The 21,838-nt window shown below is 38.6% G+C and overlaps 1 protein-coding gene across 2 annotated transcripts; it reads left to right on the top strand.

Moving 5' to 3' along the window:
* Window positions 1-57: 57 nt before the first annotated feature.
* Window positions 58-21,460, top strand: LOC141539967 (leucine-rich repeat-containing protein 14-like). 2 transcript variants are annotated; one of them, XM_074263449.1, is made up of 4 exons: window positions 58-208; window positions 6,036-6,394; window positions 15,371-15,994; window positions 17,128-21,460. In XM_074263449.1, the coding sequence occupies exons 2-4, from the start codon at window positions 6,087-6,089 to the stop codon at window positions 17,681-17,683; spliced, it is 1,488 nt and encodes a 495-aa protein (XP_074119550.1). In that variant the 5' UTR covers window positions 58-208; window positions 6,036-6,086; the 3' UTR covers window positions 17,684-21,460. The 2 variants fall into 2 exon arrangements, with proteins under 2 accessions (XP_074119550.1, XP_074119561.1); XM_074263460.1 differs by having other exon boundaries at window positions 72-244.
* Window positions 21,461-21,838: the final 378 nt, after the last annotated feature.

Below are 21,838 nucleotides of genomic sequence, written 5' to 3' on the forward strand. Positions count from 1 at the left end.
CCAATGGGAACCTCCTGCATCACAGCCCCGCCCTTCTGCCGTACCAAGCCGGATCTATTTTTCGTGGCGGAGGGAGGTGGTCGGTTTCACAGAAATAGACAAGTATAACAACTGCGGTAGATCACAACGGCGACGACGGCGGCCAGGGCGGCGGCCGCACCCGGGCCGGGGGGTGAAGTACGGCTCGGCTCGGCCCCGCGGCTCCGGGGTGAGCTAGTCGGGCCCGCTGGCCTGCGAACCGAGGGTGAGGGGAGGAGAGCCGGGGAGGCAGGGGACGGCGTGCAGGGGGACCTAGGTCCGGGCCTGGGGGGACAGATTGGCTGGCTCGGGCTGGGGGAGCCCTGGAGAATTGGGGGGAGGGGGCGAAAAGGGAGAGGGGGGGAGGCTGCACGGAGACGCAGCCCCCGCACCTTCCTTCGGGAGGTGCGGATGGCTCCCCCCCCCAAAAGAGGGGAGCTGTCTAGACTGGAGGAGGAGATGGGAGGGAGCGGAGGGGGAGGGGGTGGAACAGGAGTGCGGATTGCATTAGGGTGGTCATATGAAAGCTGGATCGGAGAATGAGGGGAGAGCGGGGGGGATCTTTAGGAGGGGGCTCAGGCCGGGAAGAATATGCTTGGAGCATACGTGGAGGCAGGTAACGATTAAAGATGGCAGGGAAGGGGGGGGGCGAAGAATGAAGGCTCGGTGGGGAGAAAGGGCGTTGCAGGAATGGAAGCTGTATTTAGAAGGGGAGACTTCTAGCTGGAGGAAGAGGCCTTGGAGCAGACACAGGGACAGAGGGAGGCCAGGATGGGGCAGGCAGGAATGGAGACGGTGCATTGATGGAGGCTGCATTCAAATTGTGACGGAGCGCTCCGGCTGGCAGGAATAGGCGAGGGGAGGGGGCATTTTAGGGTAAAAATGAAGGTTGCAGGGAGCAGCTTGCAGAGGCTACTTTAGAAAGTGGGCGGAGGCGGACTGCAGACGGGGAAATAGACAAAGAGCAGGTTAGAGGCGAGAAGAGAAATAGAGATTTTCTGGGTGGGAGGGAGTGGCAAATATAGATACAGCAGCATGTGATGACATCTGTCACAGGAGGAGGAGGGACTGCCTAGGAAGCCCGAGATTTGGTGGTGCTGGGTAAAGCACCCAGGGTGGAGCCGAAGCTGCTGGGGGGGAATGGCGATCTGAGGCAAGAAGGATGTAAGGGATGAATAGGGTTGGGAGGGAAGGTGAATATACAGAAGACATTTTTTTTTTATCTTAATTTTTTTTTATTATATATATATATATATTTTATAATATTATCCCTTGTATTCATTTTTCCAAATTACCCCCCCCCTCCCTCTATTCCCTCCCCCCGACGACAGGCAATACCATACATTTTACATGTGTTACAAATATAGTCTAGATACAATACATGTGTGTAAATACCATTTTCTTGTTGCACAATAAACATTAGAATCCGAAGGTACATGCAACCTGGGCAGACAGATATTAGTGCTAACAATTTACATTCCCCTCCCAGTGTTTCTTCTCTGGGTGTAGCTACCTCTGTCCATCATTGATCAACTGGAAGTGAGTTGGATCAGAAGACATTTTTATAGCAGGGAATCTCAGCATCCTTTTGCAGTTTCAAAAATTATTGAGGATTCCCCCAAAGACCCTTTGTTTAAATGGATTTTATTTATCCATATTTGCCATGCTAGAAATTAAGACATTTTAATATTATCTTGAAAATCTTTCCAGGATCATACTTTTGAGAACCCTTTTCTAGGGAAAAAATGGAGATCAAATGTCTGGAGGAGGGGTGTGGATTGAGGCTTGTTCAGTTTCCCTGGGGGTCCTGGAAACGGTCTTGGGGAGCATTGAAAGATGTATGATCTTATTTGGCATGGATAACAAGTGAAGAAAGCATGTGGCCCCCCTTTTCTTTCTTTCCTCCTTTTCCTCTTGTTCCTGAGCCCAAATGGCAGCTTGAGCAGTTTTTCTGCTTCTCATTTCATGCTGCTCTGCTTTCTGAATCCTTGGGGGTGCTTGGATTCCCAGGTACCTCCTGGTTACCTAGGAGAATTCTTATTCTGCGTTAAGCTGAAGGCTAATCTCTACTCTAGCTCTAATGCCAGTGACCCTGGGCAAACGCTTCCTTCCTGGACTAATTTCTCTTATATAAAATAAGAGTTAAAAACAAAACAACAACAACAAAAAAAAGAGTTAGAAGAGAGTAAGAGTCTATTTAACATGTATTGGTCAACCTGCCATCTGGGGGAGGGGCGAGGAGGGGAAAAATTGGAACAAAAGGTTTGGCAATTGTCAATGTTGTAAAATTACCCATGCATATATCTGGTAAATTTAAAAAAAAAAAAGAGAGAGAGTAAGGGTTCTAAATCTGAAATCTGGTCATGGATTGATTTTAAGGGGTTCATAAACTTGGGAGAAAATTTTACCTTTATTTTCACTCACTTCTGACTGAAATTTAGTATTTCCCTCATTTAAAAGCACTATTGTGATAAAGAGTCCATGCATTTCACCAGATTGCCAAAGGGTTCCATGACGCAAAGAGGTTAACTCCTGGACTAGATGATTTCTAGAACATCTTTTATCCCAGACTGTACCAGACTTTAGAACAATTGTCAGAGGGGACTTGAGGCTGGTGATTGGGAAGAAAGATAGGTACATAATGAATGAACTATGAAAGAGGCTGTAAGTAAATGTGAGTGTGACCCTGGGCTCAAAGAGCAGTGGAATTGTCAGATCTGCTATAATGGGACATCTATTGATCAGTCGTTTCAGTTGTGGGTTTTCTTGGCAAAGACACTGAAGTGGTTTGTCATTTTTAGTTCTTTTTATAGATATGAAATTGAGGCAAACAGTTAAGTCACGAAGCTGCTTTGTGTCTGAGGCCAGATCTGGATTTAGAATGTCTTCCTGACTTCAGCCCTAGCCCTCTCTATTGCGCCATCTAGTTGCCATAATATGAAATAATATGAAATTTCCTAAAAATCATTGTACATACAAAATCAAGCAGTTAAGACCGCAAGTCTTAAGGGGAAAGGGACTGGGGCACAATATTAAAAAACTTCATCAGTGATACATAAAAAAGATGAACCAAATAAAAACAGTAGCATAGTTTTATACATTTTAAATGATTTAAGAAATGCATATATGCCATAATAAATAGTGGTGGAATCCACAGCATCTGGCAGCTGTGGCTGGCAAAATTGATGGCTATAATTCAGAAGGCATTGTCAGTGGCATGAAGGTCTAAGATTTGGAGACATTTTATCTTGAAAAGGACTGAACTTTTCTTATGGAAGAGAATATTGGAATGGCTACAGGTTGTGATTTACTGTAAGGCAGTGCTGTTTTCTATACTCTCAGTGCTGATGACAAACTCAAACATGAACAAATGTGAAATTTAAGTTATTCTCAAATTATTCCCCAATACATCAATTGTCTTGGAACAGATTTGCATTTTCAAAACGATATTACATTAATGCAGACAAGATTAGAAGGGAAGCAATAAACTGGGAAAACATTTTTACATTCAAGAGTTCTGATAAAGGCCTCATTTCTAAAATAGTCAATAAAATTGATTCAAATTTATAAGAATTCAAGCCATTGATAAATAGTCAAAGAATATGAACAGACATTTTTCAGATGAAGAATTGAAACCATCTCTAGTCGTATGAAAAGATGCTCTAAATCATTATTGATTAGAGAAATGCAAATTAAGACAACTCTTGAGATACTATATACCTCTCAGATTGGCTAAGATTCCAGGAAAAGATAATGATGAATGTTGGAAGGAATGTGGGAAAGCTGATATATTGTTGGTGGAGTTGTGAACTAATCCAGCCATTCTGGAAAGCAGTTTGGAACTATGCTCAAAAAGTTATCAAATTGTGCATACCCTTTGATCTAGCAATGTTACTCCTGGGATTATATCCCAAAGAGATCTTAAAGGAGGGAAAGGGACCTGTATGTGCAAGAATGTTTGTGGCAGCCCTCTTTGTAGTGGCTAGAAACTGGAAACTGAGTGGATGCCCATCAACTGGAGAATGGCTGAATAAATTGTGGTATATGAATGTTATGGAATATTATTGTTCTGTAAGAAATGACCAACAGGATGATTTCAGAGAGGCCTGGAGAGACTGAATGAGTGAGCAGAACTAGGAGATCATTATACATGGCAACAGCAATATTATACAATGATCACTTCTGATGGACGTGGCTCTCTTCAACAATTGAGGCCAGTTCCAATGATCTTATGATAAAGAGAGCCATCTAAACCCAGAGAAAGTACTATGGAAACTGAGTGTGGATCACAACATAACACTCTTATTTTGTTGTTTGCTTCCATTTTATTTTCTTTCTCATTTTTTCTCCTGTTTGATTTGATTCTTCTGCAGCAAGATAATTTTATAAATATGTATGCATATATTGGATTTAATTTATTTCTATCATGTTTGACATAAAAAAATCACATTCAGTTTCTACCAAAAAATAAACTAATTAATTAAAAAAACAAACAACGTTACAGAACTGAATGCATCCTTGTTGACATAGTGCCTCCAATGGCAAGAAAGCTGCTAGGATTGTTTTTTTCTCTTAAGTGTACAATCTAGCTCTTCTACAGATCAAACAAGCATTTCTGATGGACTTGCTCAGGTTTATCATTGACATTAATTTTCTAGTTCTGATCCTATTTATTCTCCAAATAACTTTCTGATTATTTTGTCCTGAAGGGACTTTCCTACTGGAAGAAGATCACTGTTCAATCTAATTCAACTAGCATTTTATTAAGTGCTTACTTTATGTTATGTACTTATGTATTTCATGATAACAAATACGATTTTCCACATAAACTTGGATCATCATAAATCCATTTTCCTAGGTACTATTCTTCCTCAGAATAGTTGAGCCATTGAGATTGTATATGTTGAGCCAAGACCCAAACCTCAAAATGTTTTTGAATGTCTTTTTCCCTATTCATCTACCACACTTGGTTGGATGACTTCCACATTTCAAGTGCTGACATCTCTTCTGAACTTTTGCCTATACTTTTGGCAGCTTGTCAAAGCTGTCGTCCCTTAAATTATTTTATGCTAAACATCTCGAATTTCTTTCAACAACCCTCTCTGTGGCAGGGTTTTAGATCTCCCTAACCATTCTAGTTCCCTTCTGGTGCTGGTGCTCTATCCACTGCACCACCTAGCTGCCCCTCCCTTGCTAAGCTTAATCAAATCTTTTAGGTTATTGATTCTGTTGAATGTATTTACTATTCCTCTCCAATACACACGTACTCTCTCTCCGTTCCTCTTTTGAACTCTCCGCATCTTTCTCTCTTCCCCCACCCTTCTTTACTTTCTGGCAGCTTCATTTGGCTTCCCTCAAATCTCACCTAAAGCCCTGCCTTCTACAAGAAGTGTCCCAGTTCTTCTTAATCTTAGTTACTTCCTCAGAGATAATCTCAGAGATTATTAGAGATAATCTAATTTAACCTGTATATAGCTTGTTTGTACATATCTGTTTGCATGTTGTCTCCTTTATTAAACTGTGAGTTCCTCAAGTAGAGACTTTTTTTTTTCCCTTTCTAGAACTTAGCCCAGTGCTTGGAACATATTAAGAACTTAATAAATGCTTTTTTGATTTACCTTAACAGCCTCTCATTACCCCCTATTTATAATCTCTATGTCATCCATCTGTGCCTTCCAAATTTGTCTTATATCTGCTGGGAGTTTGTCGGTAGTACTAAAAGGGGAAAGTTACTTCCTGTGCGCTCTCTAAAGCTTTTCCTCCAGTGTTGGAATAGAAAAAAGAGAGACTGATCCAAAGGAGGAAATTAGAACAATTCAGTTACAGATCTACTGTGATACAAGAGTTGGGACCCTAAAGTAATTCTGAACTGTGCACATTGCAGGTGCCCAGTAAAAGCTGAGTTGAATTTTTTGATTCTTCAGAGATATAAAATAGCAGTTGCATGTGAGCCAGGTGGATGAATGTCATGGTGACCTGTAAGACTAATTTTTAAGTGTTCTCTTTTCTCTTGGCAGGTGCTTCCCCTTCTGTGCCTCCTGGATTTCTAATGTACATTGCTTGCAACCATGCATTCCCTAGTGTTCCTGTGTGCCCGTCAGGTGATCCAGGACCAGGTCTTTGCCTGCCAGGCCCTGGCATTCCTGCCCCAGGAGCTGTATGCAGTGCTATTCAAGGCCGCCTTCTTAGACAGAAAAACATTGGTGCTGCAGAAGCTGGTACAGATGTGGCCTTTCCCTCTCCTGAGCTTCCACCAGCTGCTGCGGGAGAATTCAGATTGTCGTCGGATTCCACTACAGGAAAGGCCAACAAAGGAGAGCGTTCAGGCTGTGATTCTGGGGCTCTCTGCACGACTGAGGGAGCCACCCCCTCGCAGGTAACATGAGCTGGGGAAGTTGGTGCGTAGTGGGCCCAGCAAAAAAAAAAAACTGCATATAGGATATCTTCCTAGGGCTGAGGGATGAATCATTGATGCCATTCAGAAATGTTTTTCCTTCAAAATGAGTAATTTATTTAATAACTAAATAAACAAACTTTAAATTATAACAATTTAACAGTTACTTTTCCTTCCATTGCTTTTGTTCATTTTACCCTCTATTTGTGCATATATTTTTTTTGCTATAGTTTCATTGTTAGATATATCTCCAACTCTGTTTTTTTTTTTCTATTCATTTTTTGCATATCTTTTTATTTTTCTTTTTAGTTCTTATTATCTGGTTTGGTTTACTAGAGTTTTTTCAACTATTATCTGATTATTGGATAGTACTATATTGTGATTTTCAGCTTTTTACAATGAAAAAAACTGCTTTTAGAAATATCTTTGATAAAGAAACCTTTATATCAAATAATTTTTAAAAATTTATTTAATTCACAGGGCATTTATTAAACAACCTACTATGTACTATGCATAGAGTATACAAAAACAACCTTTCACTCAAAGAGTTTACATTCTGTGGGGGAAATAATTAAAAAATACAAGGTGGCCTTTAAGATTGTAAGGTTTCCTACTCCTTCATAGTGATGATAATATCAAAAAAGGACAGAATGTACTAAGGATCACCTGGTTTTTAGATAACTTACACAGACATGTGTAGCCATGATCTCCCTTCCTTCCTCCCTCCCTCCCTCCCTCCCTCCCTCCCTCTCTCCCTCCCTTCCTCCCACCTTCCCTCCCTCCCTCCCTCCCTCCCCTCCTTCCTTCCTTCCTTCCTCCCTCCCTCCCTCCCTCCTTCCCTCCTTCCCTCCTTCCTCCCTCCCTCCTTCCTTCCTTCCTTCCTCCCTTCCTTCCTTCCTCCCTCCCTCCCTCCCTCCCTCCCTTCCTTCCTTCCTTCCTTCCTTTTTTAAAAAATACCTTTTTATTTACCAGATATATGCAGGGGTAATTTTTCAACATTGACAATTGCAAAACCTTTTGTTCCAATTTTTTCCCTCCTTTCTCCCACCCACTCCCCCAGATGGCAGGTAGACCAATACATGTTAAAGTACATGTTAAATACAATATATGTATACATGTCCAAACAGTTATATTGCTGTACAAGAACAATTGAACTTTTTTTTTTTTTTTTTTAATTTTTTATTTTATTTTATAATTATAACATTTTTTGACAGTACATATGCATGGGTAATTTTTTTACAACATTATCCCTTGCACTTACTTCTATTCAGATTTTTTCCCTTCCTCCCCCAACGCCCTCCCCCAGATGGCAAGCAGTCTTATATATGTTAAATATATTACAGTATAATTTAGATACAATATATGTGTGTAGAACCGAATTTTTTTGTTGCACAGGAAGAATTGGATTCAGAAGGTAAAAATAACAGTTTACACTCATTTCCCAGTGTTCCTTTTCTGGATGTAGCTGGTTCTGTCCATCATTAATCAATTGGAATTGGATTAGCTCTTCTCTATGTTGAAGAAATCCACTTCCATCAGCATACATCCTCGTACAGTATCATTGTTGAAGTGTATAATGATCTTCTGGTTCTGCTCGTTTCACTCAGCATCAGTTTATGTAAGTCTCTCCAAGCCTCTCTGTATTTCTCCTGTTGGTCATTTCTTATAGAACAATAATATTCCATAACATTCATATACCATAGTTTACCCAACCATTCTCCAATTGATGGACATCCATTCATCTTCCAGCTTCTAGCCACTATGACAAGGGCTGCCACAAACATTTTGGCACATACAGGACCCTTTCCCTTCTCTAGTAGTTCCTTGGGGTATAAGCCCAGTAGTAGTATGGCTGGGTCAAAGGGTATGCACATTTTGATAACTTTTTGGGCATAATTCCAGATTGCTCTCCAGAATGGTTGGATTCTTTCACAACTCCACCAACAATGCATCAGTGTCCCAGTTTTCCCACAGCCCCTCCAACATTCATCTTTATTTGTTCCTGTCATCTTAGCCAATCTGACAGGTGTGTAATGATACCTCAGAGTTGTCTTAATTTGCATTTCTCTGATCAATAGTGATTTGGAACACTCTTTCATATGAGTGGAAAGAGTTTTAATTTCATCATCTGAAAATTGTCTGTTCATATCCTTTGACCATTTATCAATTGGAGAATGGCTTGATTTCTTATAAATTAAAGTCAATTCTCTGTATATTTTGGAGATGAGGCCTTTATCAGAACCTTTAACTGTAAAAATTTTTTCCCAATTTGTTACTTCCCTTCTAATCTTGTTTGCATTAGTTTTGTTTGTGCAGAAACTTTTTAATTTGGTGTAATCAAAATGTTCTATTTTGTGATCAATAATGGTCTCTAGTTCTCCCTTGGACACAAACTCCTTCCTCCTCCACAAGTCTGAGAGGTAAAGCATCCCATGTTCCTCCAATTTATTTATGATTTCGTTCTTTATGCCTAAATCTTGGACCCATTTTGATCTAATCTTAGTATGTGGTGTTAAATGTGGGTCCATGCCTAGTTTCTGCCATACTAATTTCCAGTTTTCCCAGCAGTTTTTGTCAAATAATGAATTCTTCTCCCCAAATTTGGGATCTTTGGGTTTGTCAAAGATTAGATTGCTATTTTTATTCACTATCTTGTCCTGTGAACCTAACCTATGCCACTGATCAACTAGTCTATTTCTTAGCCAATACCAAATGGTTTTGGTGACTGCTGCTTTATAATATAGCTTTAAATCAGGTACACTTAGACCACCTTCCTCTGACTTTTTTTTCATTAGTTCCCTTGCAATTCTCGACCTTTTATTCTTCCATATGAATTTTGTTGTTATTTTTTCTAGGTCATTAAAATAGTTTCTTGGGAGTCTGATTGGTATAGCACTAAATAAATAGATTAGTTTGGGGAGTATTGTCATCTTTATTATATTCGCTCGGCCTATCCAAGAACATTGAATGTCTTTCCAATTATTTAAATCTGATTTTATTTTTGTGGCAAGTGTTTTGTAATTTTTCTCATATAATTCCTGACTCTCCTTTGGTAGATATATTCCCAAATATTTGATACTATCGACTGTTATTTTGAATGGAATTTCTCTTTGTATCTCTTGCTGTTGGATTGTGTTGGTAATGTATAAAAATCCTGAGGATTTATGTGGATTTATTTTGTATCCTGCGACTTTGCTAAAATTCTGAATTATTTCTAATAGCTTTTTAGCAGAGTCTTTGGGGTTCTCTAAGTATACCATCATGTCATCACAATTGAACTTTGAAATAATGTACAATTAACCTGTGAAGGAAATAAAAAATGCAGGTGGACAAAAATAGAGGGATTGGGAATTTTATGTAGTGGTTCATACTCATTTCCCAGAGTTCTTTCTCTGGGTATAGCTGTTCAGTTCATTACTGCTCTCTTGGAACTGATTTGTTTAATTTCATTGTTGAAGAAGGCCACATCCATCAGAATGGATCATTATATAGTATTGTTGAAGTATATAATGACATGATCTTTATTTCAAGATTAATGAGCAGAGTAAATGCAGGAACTGAATCATATCCATAGTGACAATTTTTGTAAATGAAATAAAAATTTAATAACTTTGGCACTAAATGGAAGAAAGGCTCATAAAATTTCCTCAAGAAACAAATTAAATGACATAGTTGCTTTCCTGTTACAGAGTCACAGGCTCTGTAAGAACACTTGATCATCTTTCCTAGCAATGTTTACAGAACGTACAAATAGGGAGGCAATGGAAGAATTGTCCTGGCAGCTTTTCTCCCTAAATTGAACCAAAATTTGTTATTACCTAGACCTGCTCTTTCTCCATCACTCTAGCCATTAATCATTGTAACAAGTATCATGAAAATAATTGCAGCTTTTATGTCATCATTTATTTCTTGAGGACGAAACGAGAAATTCCATGAAGGGGAAAAAATATTCCAACAATTAGAATTGTTCAAAAGTATAATGGGGTTCAACTTCACTGCTGGCATTCAAGCAGAAGACACTTGCTGGGATTTTGTAGCAAAAATTGCTGCTTAGATAAGACTTGGACTAGATTCCATCTGACATCTCTTGTGGAATTTGTGAAAATGAGAAAGTTGGAAGTAGATTTAAGGTTAGTACTATTAAAAGAACCAGAAAAAGACTTTTAAGGGGAAAAGTTAGGGAAAGGCATAGGTAGATAAGAATAATGCAAAGGGAGAATTTGTGGAAAGGTTGTGATTAGGCTGACGAGAATCATGATACCTACCTCCTCACAGTTAGGAAGTGATGGACTGTGCAGAATGAGATGTCTTTTTTGATGTGGTCAGTCTGGGAATTTGTTTTGCTTGAGTATGTATGTTTATAGGTTTATTTTTATTTTTTTTTCCATTGGGGAATGGAAAGGTGAGAAGATAAATGATTGTTAGTTTAAATGATTAAAAAAAAAAGGTGCCATGTGTGAGGAGCAACTGGTAGGTTAGTGTGTAACTGGATGGTATAATGTGTGGGGGGTTGAAAATATAATACTGGAAAGGTAGGAAGGAACTAGGTAATGAAGAGCTTTACATGTCAAAGAGAATTTTCTATTTTATCTTAGCAGAATTAGGGAGCCAGTAATCAAGTAGGGAGCTGACCTGATCAGATATGTACTTGAGGAAAATGACTAGCCACTGAGTGGGAGATGGATGGGTAGAAATGGTTCAAAGACATCATTTACAGTAGACAGGGACAGCTGTTACAGTAGGATAGGGGAGAGATGTGAAGGCCTATATCCAAGTTGTGGCTAGGTGAGTAGAGAGAAGAGGTCAAAATGTGCTGGACTAACTTCAGTGTTCAGGGTTAGTTAAACTAGTAAATTGGGCGAATGTTATAAATGTATTTATACAATTTTTAGCAAAGCATATGATAATGCTCAAACTGTTCTTACTAAGAAGTTAAAGTGTAGACTAGATAGATTAAGACTACTCAAAGAAGAGTCATTAGTGATTTAATGTCAAGGTGGCCAGTGGTTTCCAGTAGGGTGCCCCACATATCTGTGCATAGTTCATTGCTGTGGAACATTTTTATTAATGACTTTAATAAAGGCATAGATAGCATTTTCAAATGTACAAATGGTGCTAACATTCAATGGTAAAGTCAGAATCCAAAAAGACCTTGACAGGCTAAAGCGTTGGGCTAAATTTAATAAAATATAATTTGTTATGAATAAATGTATAAAACTTTACAGATGGGTAAAAAAGAAAATCACCTACTTAAGTACAAGATGTCAGATTGATGATTCGATTCCATTTTGTTTGAATTTGTCTGAAAAAGATCTAGAAGTTTTAGTGGATTCTAAACCCAACGTGAATCAGGAGTGTGATATGACAGCCAAAAAAATTATCTCCACCTTCACTGAGAACCTCATTTCTAAGAATTCTAATAGTCCCTCTGTATCCTTCTCTAATCAGGCCATTTTGGATTGTTGGGCTCAGTTTTGAGCTCTAAAGTTTAAGAAAGACATTGGTAAGCTCAGGTTGGTAGGGGAACCTTCAGGCCTTGTCACATGAAGATCAGTTGAGTTTGTCTAAGAGAAGATGTGGGGATATAATAACTTTCTTCTAATATTTGAAGAGTTATCATGTGGGAGACATTTGTCATATGGCAGAATGTGTAAAAGTTGCAAAGAAGCAAATTTAGACTTAATGTTGGGAAAAGTAGCAACTGGAGCTGTCTAAAAGGGGAATGGGCTACCTTGAGATGTGTTGGATACCCCTTCCCTTCCAGTTGGAGGTGGTTTTTTTTTTTTTTTTTTATTAATTAATTACAGCTTTTTATTTACAAGATATATGCATGGGTAACTTTACAGCACTGACAATTGCCAAGCCTTTTGTTCCAATTTTTCTCTGTCCTTTCTTCCCCCTCCCCCAGATGGCAGGTCGACCAATACATGTTACATATGTTAAAGTATAAATTAAATACAATATATGTATATATGTTCAAACAGTTATTTTGCTGTACAAAAAGAATTGGACTTTGAAATAGAGTACAATTAGCCTGTGAAGGAAATCAAAAATGCAGGTAGACAAAAATAGGGGGATTGGGAATTCTATGTAGTGGTTCATAGTCATCTCCCAGAGTTCTTTCACTGGTGTAGCTGGTTCAGTTCATTACTGCTCTATTGGAACTGATTTGGTTCATCTCATTGTTGGAGAGGGCCACGTCCATCAGAATGGATCATTATATAGTATTGTTGTTGAAATATATAATGATCTCCTGGTCCTGCTCATCTCACTCAGCATCACTCCATGTAAGTCTCTCCAGGCCTTTCTGAAATCATCCTTCTGGTCATTTCTTACAGAACAATAATATTCCATAATATTCATATACCACAGTTTATTCAGCCAATCTCCAATTGATGGGCATCCACTCAGTTTCCAGTTTCTGGCTACTACATTTTTGCACATACAGGTTCCTTTCCCTTCTTTAAGATCTCTCTGTGATATAAGCCCAGTATGGATCAAAGGGTATGTACAGTTTGATAACTTTTTGGGCATAGTTCCAAATAATTCTCCAGAATGGCTGGATGTATTCACAATTCCATCAACAATGTATCAGTGTCCCTGTTTTCCCACATCCTCCCCAGTTGGAAGTCTTTTATCAGATTCTAGGTTACTTGTTAAGTATAATATAATGGGCATTCTTTTTGGGAATAACTTAGATTGTATTGATGCCACAGTCTTTAAACTCAGTTCTGTCAAGTCACAGCTATAACAATATTAAAATGTTAACGCTCCTAAAAGGAACAAAACTAAGAACTTAACATTGGAAATTGAGGTCAAAATAGTATTTGGAGATGGCCAACATTATTGGCAGCTAGATTGTGTAACCGATAGAATGCCAGACCTGGTGTTAGGGAGAATTGAGTTCAAATACAGCCTCAGACACACTGGGCAAGTTATTTAATCTCTGCTTACCTCAGTTTCTTCATGTGTCAAATGGAGGTGATAATAATAGTACCTACTCAGAGTTTTGAGGATCAAATGAGATAATTACAAAGTTCTCAGCACAGTGTGTAGCATGTAAGCACTATATAAATGTTAACATAGAAAATCTAGACTTTAATAAGAAAACCAATTAACTTGATTATAGGAATTGCTTTTGTGCTTAAGTTACTACCAGAAAAGATCAAGGAAGCTTAAAAAATATATTCTGTTTCTAACAAGACATCATCAGATATTTTGCAATTAATTGATCTAGACACTCATTTGATCTTTTATAAAAATACTTATAAAACTCGCTATTGACAAAAATGAAAGCCATCGAAAGTTAGAGGGACAGTTATTTACATTTGGATAAGATCAGCATAGTAAGAATGACTATTATTTTTGGAGTTAATTCATAAATTTAATTCAATATTAGTGAAAATGTCAATAATTTATATAAAAAACTAAGAGGGCAAGAATATTTAGCTTGGGTCTGGAAGAAGATGATAGAAATGTATCTGTTATAAGGCAATTACCATTAAAACTACTCAAAATTTAGCTACAGTGCTTTAAGGGTTCTTGATTTCATCATTGTACGTCTTTCTCTTTATCTCTATCCGTTTGTGATAAGGATCATAGCCCCTTATGGTTTTATTAAAGCAGTTAATGAATTTTGCCGTCCCCCTCATTTAGTAGTTACCTTTTTAATCCAATTTTCTTCTCACTCCCTTCTCCTCTACTCATTGGGAAATTTAAAAAAATAATAATAAAACAAAGCTCATTCCCACATTTTAGCCATGTCCAAAAAAAATAAATATAATTCAATTTGCACTCGAGTCTTTTTATTTCTCTCTCTGGAGATGAGTTGAATGTCATCATGAGTCTTCTGTAACTGTGGTTAGTTCTTCTGTGTTGATCAGAGTTCATAAGTCTTTAACAATTGTTTGCCATTATAGTACTATTGTATTAGATAAACTGTTCTAGTTCTACTTCTTTCATTTTGCATTTGTTCATACAATCTTTCCAGGTTTTTCCTAAAACTATCCTCTTTGTAATTTCTTATAGAACAATAGCATGCCATCACATACACTTCCCATAATTTGTTCAGCCATCCTCTTGGACGCCCCTCAGTTTCTATTTATTTCTTTGCTACCATGAAAAAAAAAGCTATTACCATTTCCAAACTTATCTGGGCTGAAAGATAAAATATAAAATCTGTTTCTTAAACTGGACTTAAATTCTTTTTTATTCAGCTGTCAAGGCCTGGCACCAAAGTAAACCTTAGGTGGCAGAAGAACTAATACCTGGCCAAAGAGGGCTCCTAGAAATAAAACCAAATGTATAATGTTTGATTATTATTAATGTTTGACAAATATGTGGAAAGTAAAAATCAGGACACAGAATCACTAGTTATCAAATAAAGGGAAAACCAGATAATATTTTCAGTCTTTTCTAAGCCTCTAAAATACTCTGGGTTAACAAGCAGAGCCAGTGGATTGCACAGCTTTAAAATAGTTATGAAAATGTACATCCTGAGCCCATTAGAATTGATTAATAATCAATTAATACTTAATAATAATTAATTAATTAGAATAAGTGAAATAGAATGCGTGGTCATTTTAATCTAGGACCCAGAACCCGGGAATTTGACCTCAGAGCCTTTCTATTTCACTTATTCCATGAATGGCAATATCCTCCCTTAGACATTCCCTTCTTCCTCTGGAGGTTAAGAAAATAAGTAAGCCTGAGACTCAGGAGTGATGATTTCAAGTACAATCAAGCCATTTATTTTTCCCCCTGTGGACAGGTACTTAACGAGATTCTGTTGGATTGGCTGTGTGCTGTTCCCTCCCTAACTCCTCCATTCCTGACTGTATTACAGTCCTATTAACTTAGAGGGAAATCGAGAACAAACTGGACAGATATGCCTTTTGGGTACAGCCACATAGTGGTGGTTTCTAGGATGGGTCTCACCTTGTCCCCTTCTTTCTTTAGGAAGCTGCAGTTGCAGTTGTTGGACATGACAGGAATTCTAGATTCTGGCTATGAGGAAGACCTCACAACCATGACCATGTGGTCCCGTACCGTGTCTGTGATCCAGACCTGCATCATGGGTCAGCTGAACAAATCTTTACGACAGAGACGACGGCGGGCCAAGCGCAGGAAGGCGGTTCCGCCCATCTACACTCCAACCCCCATAGAGGTTCGAGTGGATCTCCGGGTGACCCACAGCTCCTATGGCTTTCTGAAGGACACACTACAGACGAGTGCTTTCAGCCCTCTGCGCCTCTGCTGTCGAGATTTCCGGGCTGAAGAGCTCCCTTTGAACAGCACTGTTGACATGTTGGAGTTACTGGACCCCATGCACTTGCGCCGAGTGGACCTGTGTTTCAACAGCCTCGAGTTATCTGGCCTGTGTGAACTCATGGCTTCGATTGTGAAGTTCAACAACTTGCTGAGCCTGAAGCTTCAGTACAGCTATGTGGACCTCTGGCAGCTCTCCTCTGAGGCAGAAGAGAGCTTCCGTTTGTTTATCACAGAGCTTAACAAGTTGAACCGCCTCAGAGAGCTCAATTTGGGTTCCTCTTGCCTTTCTGGTCGGCTGGGTCAGTTGCTCAGGTAAATGGACCTGGGAGACGTCTTTCTTCTTATTTTGTCTTGTGCTCACGACAGTTCAGTGACTCCCTTCTCCATGGTCCACATTATGCTGATTTCACTAACTCAGTTCTTTTTTTTTTTTTTCTTTTTTTTAATTTTTATTATTACTATGTTTTATTATTTTTTTATTTATTATATATTATTTTATTATTTATTATTATTACTATATTTTATTATTACTATGAACTCTGAGATAATTTCCAATGATAAAATTATATGTTTCTTATTTTCATATTCTCCAATGGGTTAAGGGCCTTCAAAGTGCTCACTAAAGCTGATTCCATTAAGAGATCATTGCTTCAAAGGCTGGTCACAGGAAAAATGATGTAGGATGTGAAATTTATATCTCCACCTCCACTGGTTCTTTCTATCATCAGATATGTATCCAGTGTCCTTGTAAGGCTCACTAACTCAGTTCTTGATGGTGTCCATGAGAAAATGTTACAAGATGTATTCTTTTGTAGTCATCTAGTTTGCTAGAGATTGCTTTTGATAACAAAGCTTGCCTAAAAGTCTTCTTAATTTTACCTTCTTAAAGCCTTGCCAGTCCTTTTTTATTTTATTTTTTTATTTTTTTGGTTAAGGCAGTTGGGGTTAAGTGACTTGCCCAGGGTCATACAGCTAGGAAGTGTTAAGTGTCTGAAGACAGATTTGAACTCAGGTCCTCTTGACTTCAGGATTGGTGCTCTAGTCACTGAACCATCTAGCTGCCCCAACAACTGCTACTTATTTTCTTCTTCCTTTCTTTCCTCCCTCCCTCCCTCCCTCCCTTCCTTCCTTCTTTCCTTCCTTCCGCATTTGGGATTAAATGACTTGCCCAGGGTCACACAGCTAGGAAGTGTTAAGTGTTTAACTTGTCAATTCTCTAGACGTTTCATAATGTTAATGATCATCATAGCATGAGGATTTTTGTCCTTATTAACCTGTTTTTTTTTACTGTGTTCTTCCCCATTCCTTCATTACCTCTGTGGCCAAAACCTGTATCTCGAAGCAGGGGGCAAAGCTTTTTGCAGACCAACATCTGTCTTGTCCCTTCGGTACGGGTGAGTCTCTGGATTTTGATAGCAAATAATGCCACGTTTTTCTCTTTGCAGTGCCCTGCAGGACCCCCTGGAGAGCCTGGAAGTGGCCTTCTGCTATCTCCTCCCCGCAGACTTGAGGTACCTGGCCCAAAGTCCACACGGCCCCCACCTGAAGAAGTTGGACCTCAGCGGCAACAACCTTTCTGGTGCCCTGCTGGGCCCTTTCCAGTCTGTACTGAAGGCCGTCTGCGTCTCCCTGACGCTCCTGAATGTGACTGAATGTGAGCTTATGGACAACCACCTTATTTCCACTCTTCCAAGCCTGTGCCGCTGTGTTCATCTCCGCTACCTTGGTCTCTATGGCAATCCTCTCTCTACCTCTGGACTTAAAACCCTTTTGGTCCGGTCAGAGGTCCTATCTGAGCTCCAGCTGGTGGTCTATCCATTCCCCGTGGACTGCTATGAGATTTTGCCGTGGCCACCTCCTGCTGCCATCCTGCTGGATGAGGAGAAGTTTGCCCACGTTCAGGCTGAATTACGCCAGATGCTCCTGTCCGCTGACCGCACTAATGTGTTGTGGACCACGGATGTCTACGGTCCCAACATGCCTGACTACTTTAGCTTATAACTGGTGGTCTGCTTGCCAGGGATGGAGAGGACCTTGTGGCCATCCATCCTCCCTGGATTGGAGAGGCTATCGCCGGTAGCTCCGGTGCTGATTCTTAGGGGCCACAAGGAGTCTTGAGGCCTTCTCTCCTGCTGCTTGTCATCTTTAAATACTAGGAATTCCGGCTTGTCTAGCAGGGGCATGGAGCTAACTTTATAGTTTGGGGATGGGAGGGTTGGGGGGAGGGTATTTCTGTTGGAGGATATTTATGAGAACCCACCAGGTTTATGAGAACCTAGGTTACCTTCTAGTCTCCCAAAAGTGGGTCAGAGGGGCTTACAGGGTCCTGTCAAGGATACCAGATAAGCTAGGCCAGGTATTCGGAAAAGGTTGTCCTGACACATGTCTGGTTTACTCTCTTATACCCATTCCGAGGGTGTGGAGAGAATCTTCATCTTTTTCTGCTTTATAAGGCTTATTCCTGTGTCCTCAAGACATACTGGGCTGGTTTAGCCCAGGTGAGCACTTAAAGTCTTATAGTGTTCAGTCGGTGGTTAAGTATACCCAGGAGACTCAGGAGTTTTCCCTGGCCAGTTTGGAATGCTGGTGTTAGGGTTTGATTTCAGAGTCCCCACAGGTCTTACTCTAGCCATTCAGTGGGCTCCATATGCTTACTTAGTTCTGAACCATAATGACATTTTTGTGGATAAAGGACTAATATTATGAACAAGTAGCATGAATTTGCTTAGCATTCCCCCTTAAATTCTGTGGGTGTTTGGGGATATTTGAATTAACCGTTCAAATCACAAGTATTGCACCAGAATAGAAATCTCTGTCTTTAGATTGTGAGGTCCCCCTGTGTTTTTTGATGTCTTCTTTTTGATATATATTTCCTGTTGTATCTTCTAGGTGATTGTGTAGGAGCTGGAATGTTCTCCAAAGGGCTCCTTTTCCCAGGAGTCTTTTCCCAGGTTATTATCTGAATTCTTGTTCATTTTAGGAGAAGATGTCTAAATTGTGGTCCATATTTAAGGTGGGTTCCCATTGGGGAAAACTTTGCATAGCATAGGAACTAGGTGTGAGTTCTTCTTCTTGACTGAAGTTATCCTTAAATGTGTGCCCCTTTTTCATTTAAGAGGGGTTCTGTTCTGCCAAGGTGTTCCAGGGGGCCACTAGAGTGAGGGTCGGGTTCTTGGGTTTCTTTATATTCTTCACATAACACATTACAAACAGCAACATATTATACCTTTCCAAATTAGAAAGCTTCATTCTAATAAAATCCAAACAAGTTTCTTACTGTTTGGATGTGATTCTGCAGAGTCAGTAGCTTGGCCACCATTTGGCACAGATCCAGAAGGCTTTGTTTTGACGGAAATTCTCCTTTGGTTGCTATAGGGAGTGATCTGTTTCTTGAAGGAACATTAATACTTGGCAAGTAAAGTTAGGTAAGACCTGCATCTCCTGCTGTTCTTTGAAGGGGGTGTATTTTTATTGCTTATGCCTTCTACATTTGCATATGTGTTGAAAACTCCTTGCCAGTTAACAGCATATTGCCTGGGTGAAAACTAAGTAATAATACTAAAGGAAGCCAGCTTGGATTTTATATCCAGAAAGCAGTTCAGTGATTAGCAATAAAAATGCAATTATACATATACACCTTTTCTTAGCATGGTTCACATTTTCTTTAGTTCCTATTTTTATCACAAAAGCATAGTTTTTAACTCTAAACAAGTGAGAAATCTTGAATAATTTTAGAATAAAATTAATCTCCAAATTATTCCACTTCTAGGATAACAGTGTACATGTAATTCACATAAAGAGCAGATGCATCAGTTGGCAGAATATTTTCTTGTAATTTAAACTCCCACATTGCATATAAAACTATTTTCATACCTTTGGACACATGTACACATTTAAAATTTACTTGAATAATAGATTGTTTTTCAAAACATTCAAATTATTAATTTGCCTGAAGAAAGGAGTCAAAAATATTTGCTTCCTATGCAGTTATTTTTCATTCTTTCAGATGCTTAAAGTTCTCCCAGTACTTGTGAAATGAACTCAAAAATTATCAGGTAAATACTTCCTCTATCAGTTAAAAAACTATCCTGTTACTCTTTAATACAATCAGGTATAATGACTGGATTTCTAGAATGCCCATGTTCATCTATCTGCTTCTTTTCTGTTGGGGTTAACAATAACATTCTTAAGATTATCTCTCTACCCTCATAATCTATAGCTAATATAGTACATATAGTCCTGCAGTTAGTTCATTTTAAACATTTTTAGAAGGCATTGTTTTTCTGATTCTAAGTCTAATTTCAGGGGATTGACCTGAATAATTCTGCTGGAACTAAGAACCTCTCTTATGTAAGGAGTAGATCTAGGGTAGGAGTTTTTAACATTTTGTGTCATGGACCCTCTTGGTACTGATGAAGCCCATAGATCCCTTTTCTGAATAATGTTTTAAATTCAGAGTAAAATACCCAGAATTACAAAGGAAACCAGTTTTATTGAAATGCAATTAAAAAATTTTTTTAAACAAGTTTATGGATCCCAGGTTAGAATGTAGGTTAAAGGTGACATTGGGCAATCAACTTGTATCATGGTTTAGTTATAGAGGGTAAGAGTAATAGAGTATGTCATTGTAACCTAGGAAATCATGTGTCTGAATTCATTGTAGGTTGTTTTTGTTTTTTTTTTTTTTAAACCCAAGGGGTTCATACTTTTTTTGATAGATTTAATTGAATTGGACACATAAAAATCATGACTCAGGTTATTTTGGGAGCTTTGGATTTTTTTTTTAAGGATCCATGTAGAAGGAATTTTTTTAATATACCAACACTAGATGGACTTTAACACTGGGGTAAATATAATTTTTAAATGGTCTTTCTTCAGAAGACTGTGTATATGGCTCAAGGTTGTCAAAGAGCAAATCAGTAAGAAAGAGTTCTTCATGCCTGTCTTGAAATATGCTAAGCTGAGAATAGACTAGAAACCCCTGTTCTCAACCATTTTTTGGATCAAAGAGTCAAACATAAAATTTTAGTTGGGAACCTTAGAAATTGTCTAGTCCAACCTCCTGATGTTATAAATTAGGAAATCAAAACCTACAGAAGTTGAAGAGCTAGAGATCAAATTCTTATTTTCTGATCCCTAATTTATATATTTCTTATGCTGTCTATTTTTCTTGTTCAGAAATAATGGTAATTTTTATCTCTTAGCTCTTGGTATAGCTCTGGTGCCTTGGTATGTAACTATTGTGGAGCATTATTAATACAATTGCTGGGGGTTCTGTGTGGGGTTTGGTGGGAGACATGGTCATTGGGTAAGAGAATGCAGTACCCTGAGTCCTAGTAGCAAGAAAAGGTTTCTTGGGGGAGAGAGGTTGCTTTTTTTTTTTTTTTTTTTTTTATTTAAGGGACTCCTAGGGAGTAAATAGGAATATAGAGCAGCTTTTTTCCACCATATAGAGGAAGTGGAAGGAAATGGGTGCTAATTTTCTGTTCTTTTGAAGATTTCAGAGAAGATGGTGAGACAAAAATAGTGTGGGGTCTCAATGAGAAGTGAAAATGTTGAAATAAATATAACCAGAATATTTAAAATCAACCTGGATCTAAAAAAGAAAATGAAAGTGGTTGGTGAAAGCACAATTTAAAAATTCTGCAATAATATCAAAGCACCAGGAACATGATGGAGGAAATACTATGAAGGTTGGGGAGTAGAACTCACTTGATAAATAATGGACAAGAGAGATTAGGTAAATGTTTTTAAGGAAATAAAAGGCCTAAACTAAAAGGAGAAAAAGGACAAATTCAAGAAACTTTCCTGGGTAGTTCTGGATCTTTAGCAATAAAGTCTAGGATAATAGGGGATCAAATTTGGCATTGAAAATATGAAGGATAATTCAGAATTAAAGCTGATTAAAATCAGATCCAGTTCTTGGAACAAGCATTTCCAAGATTAAAGTAGGGTTTAAATGGACCTTGAACTTACTGTTAATGGGGTTTGTGGGTTTTAACTGGGTCTGGCTTAGGATCATCGATGCTACAAAATGTAGAAACAGCTGAATATAGAAATAGTTTTCTGAGAATTGAGACAATTTTTCCATATCTGAAAACAAAACCAGTTTTTAAAATTGAAGGAATTCATTAGCTTTTGTTGAAGAAATCTCAC

Source organism: Sminthopsis crassicaudata, chromosome 1 (assembly GCF_048593235.1).
Source record: "Sminthopsis crassicaudata isolate SCR6 chromosome 1, ASM4859323v1, whole genome shotgun sequence".
In the NCBI taxonomy this organism is placed as follows: domain Eukaryota; kingdom Metazoa; phylum Chordata; class Mammalia; order Dasyuromorphia; family Dasyuridae; genus Sminthopsis; species Sminthopsis crassicaudata.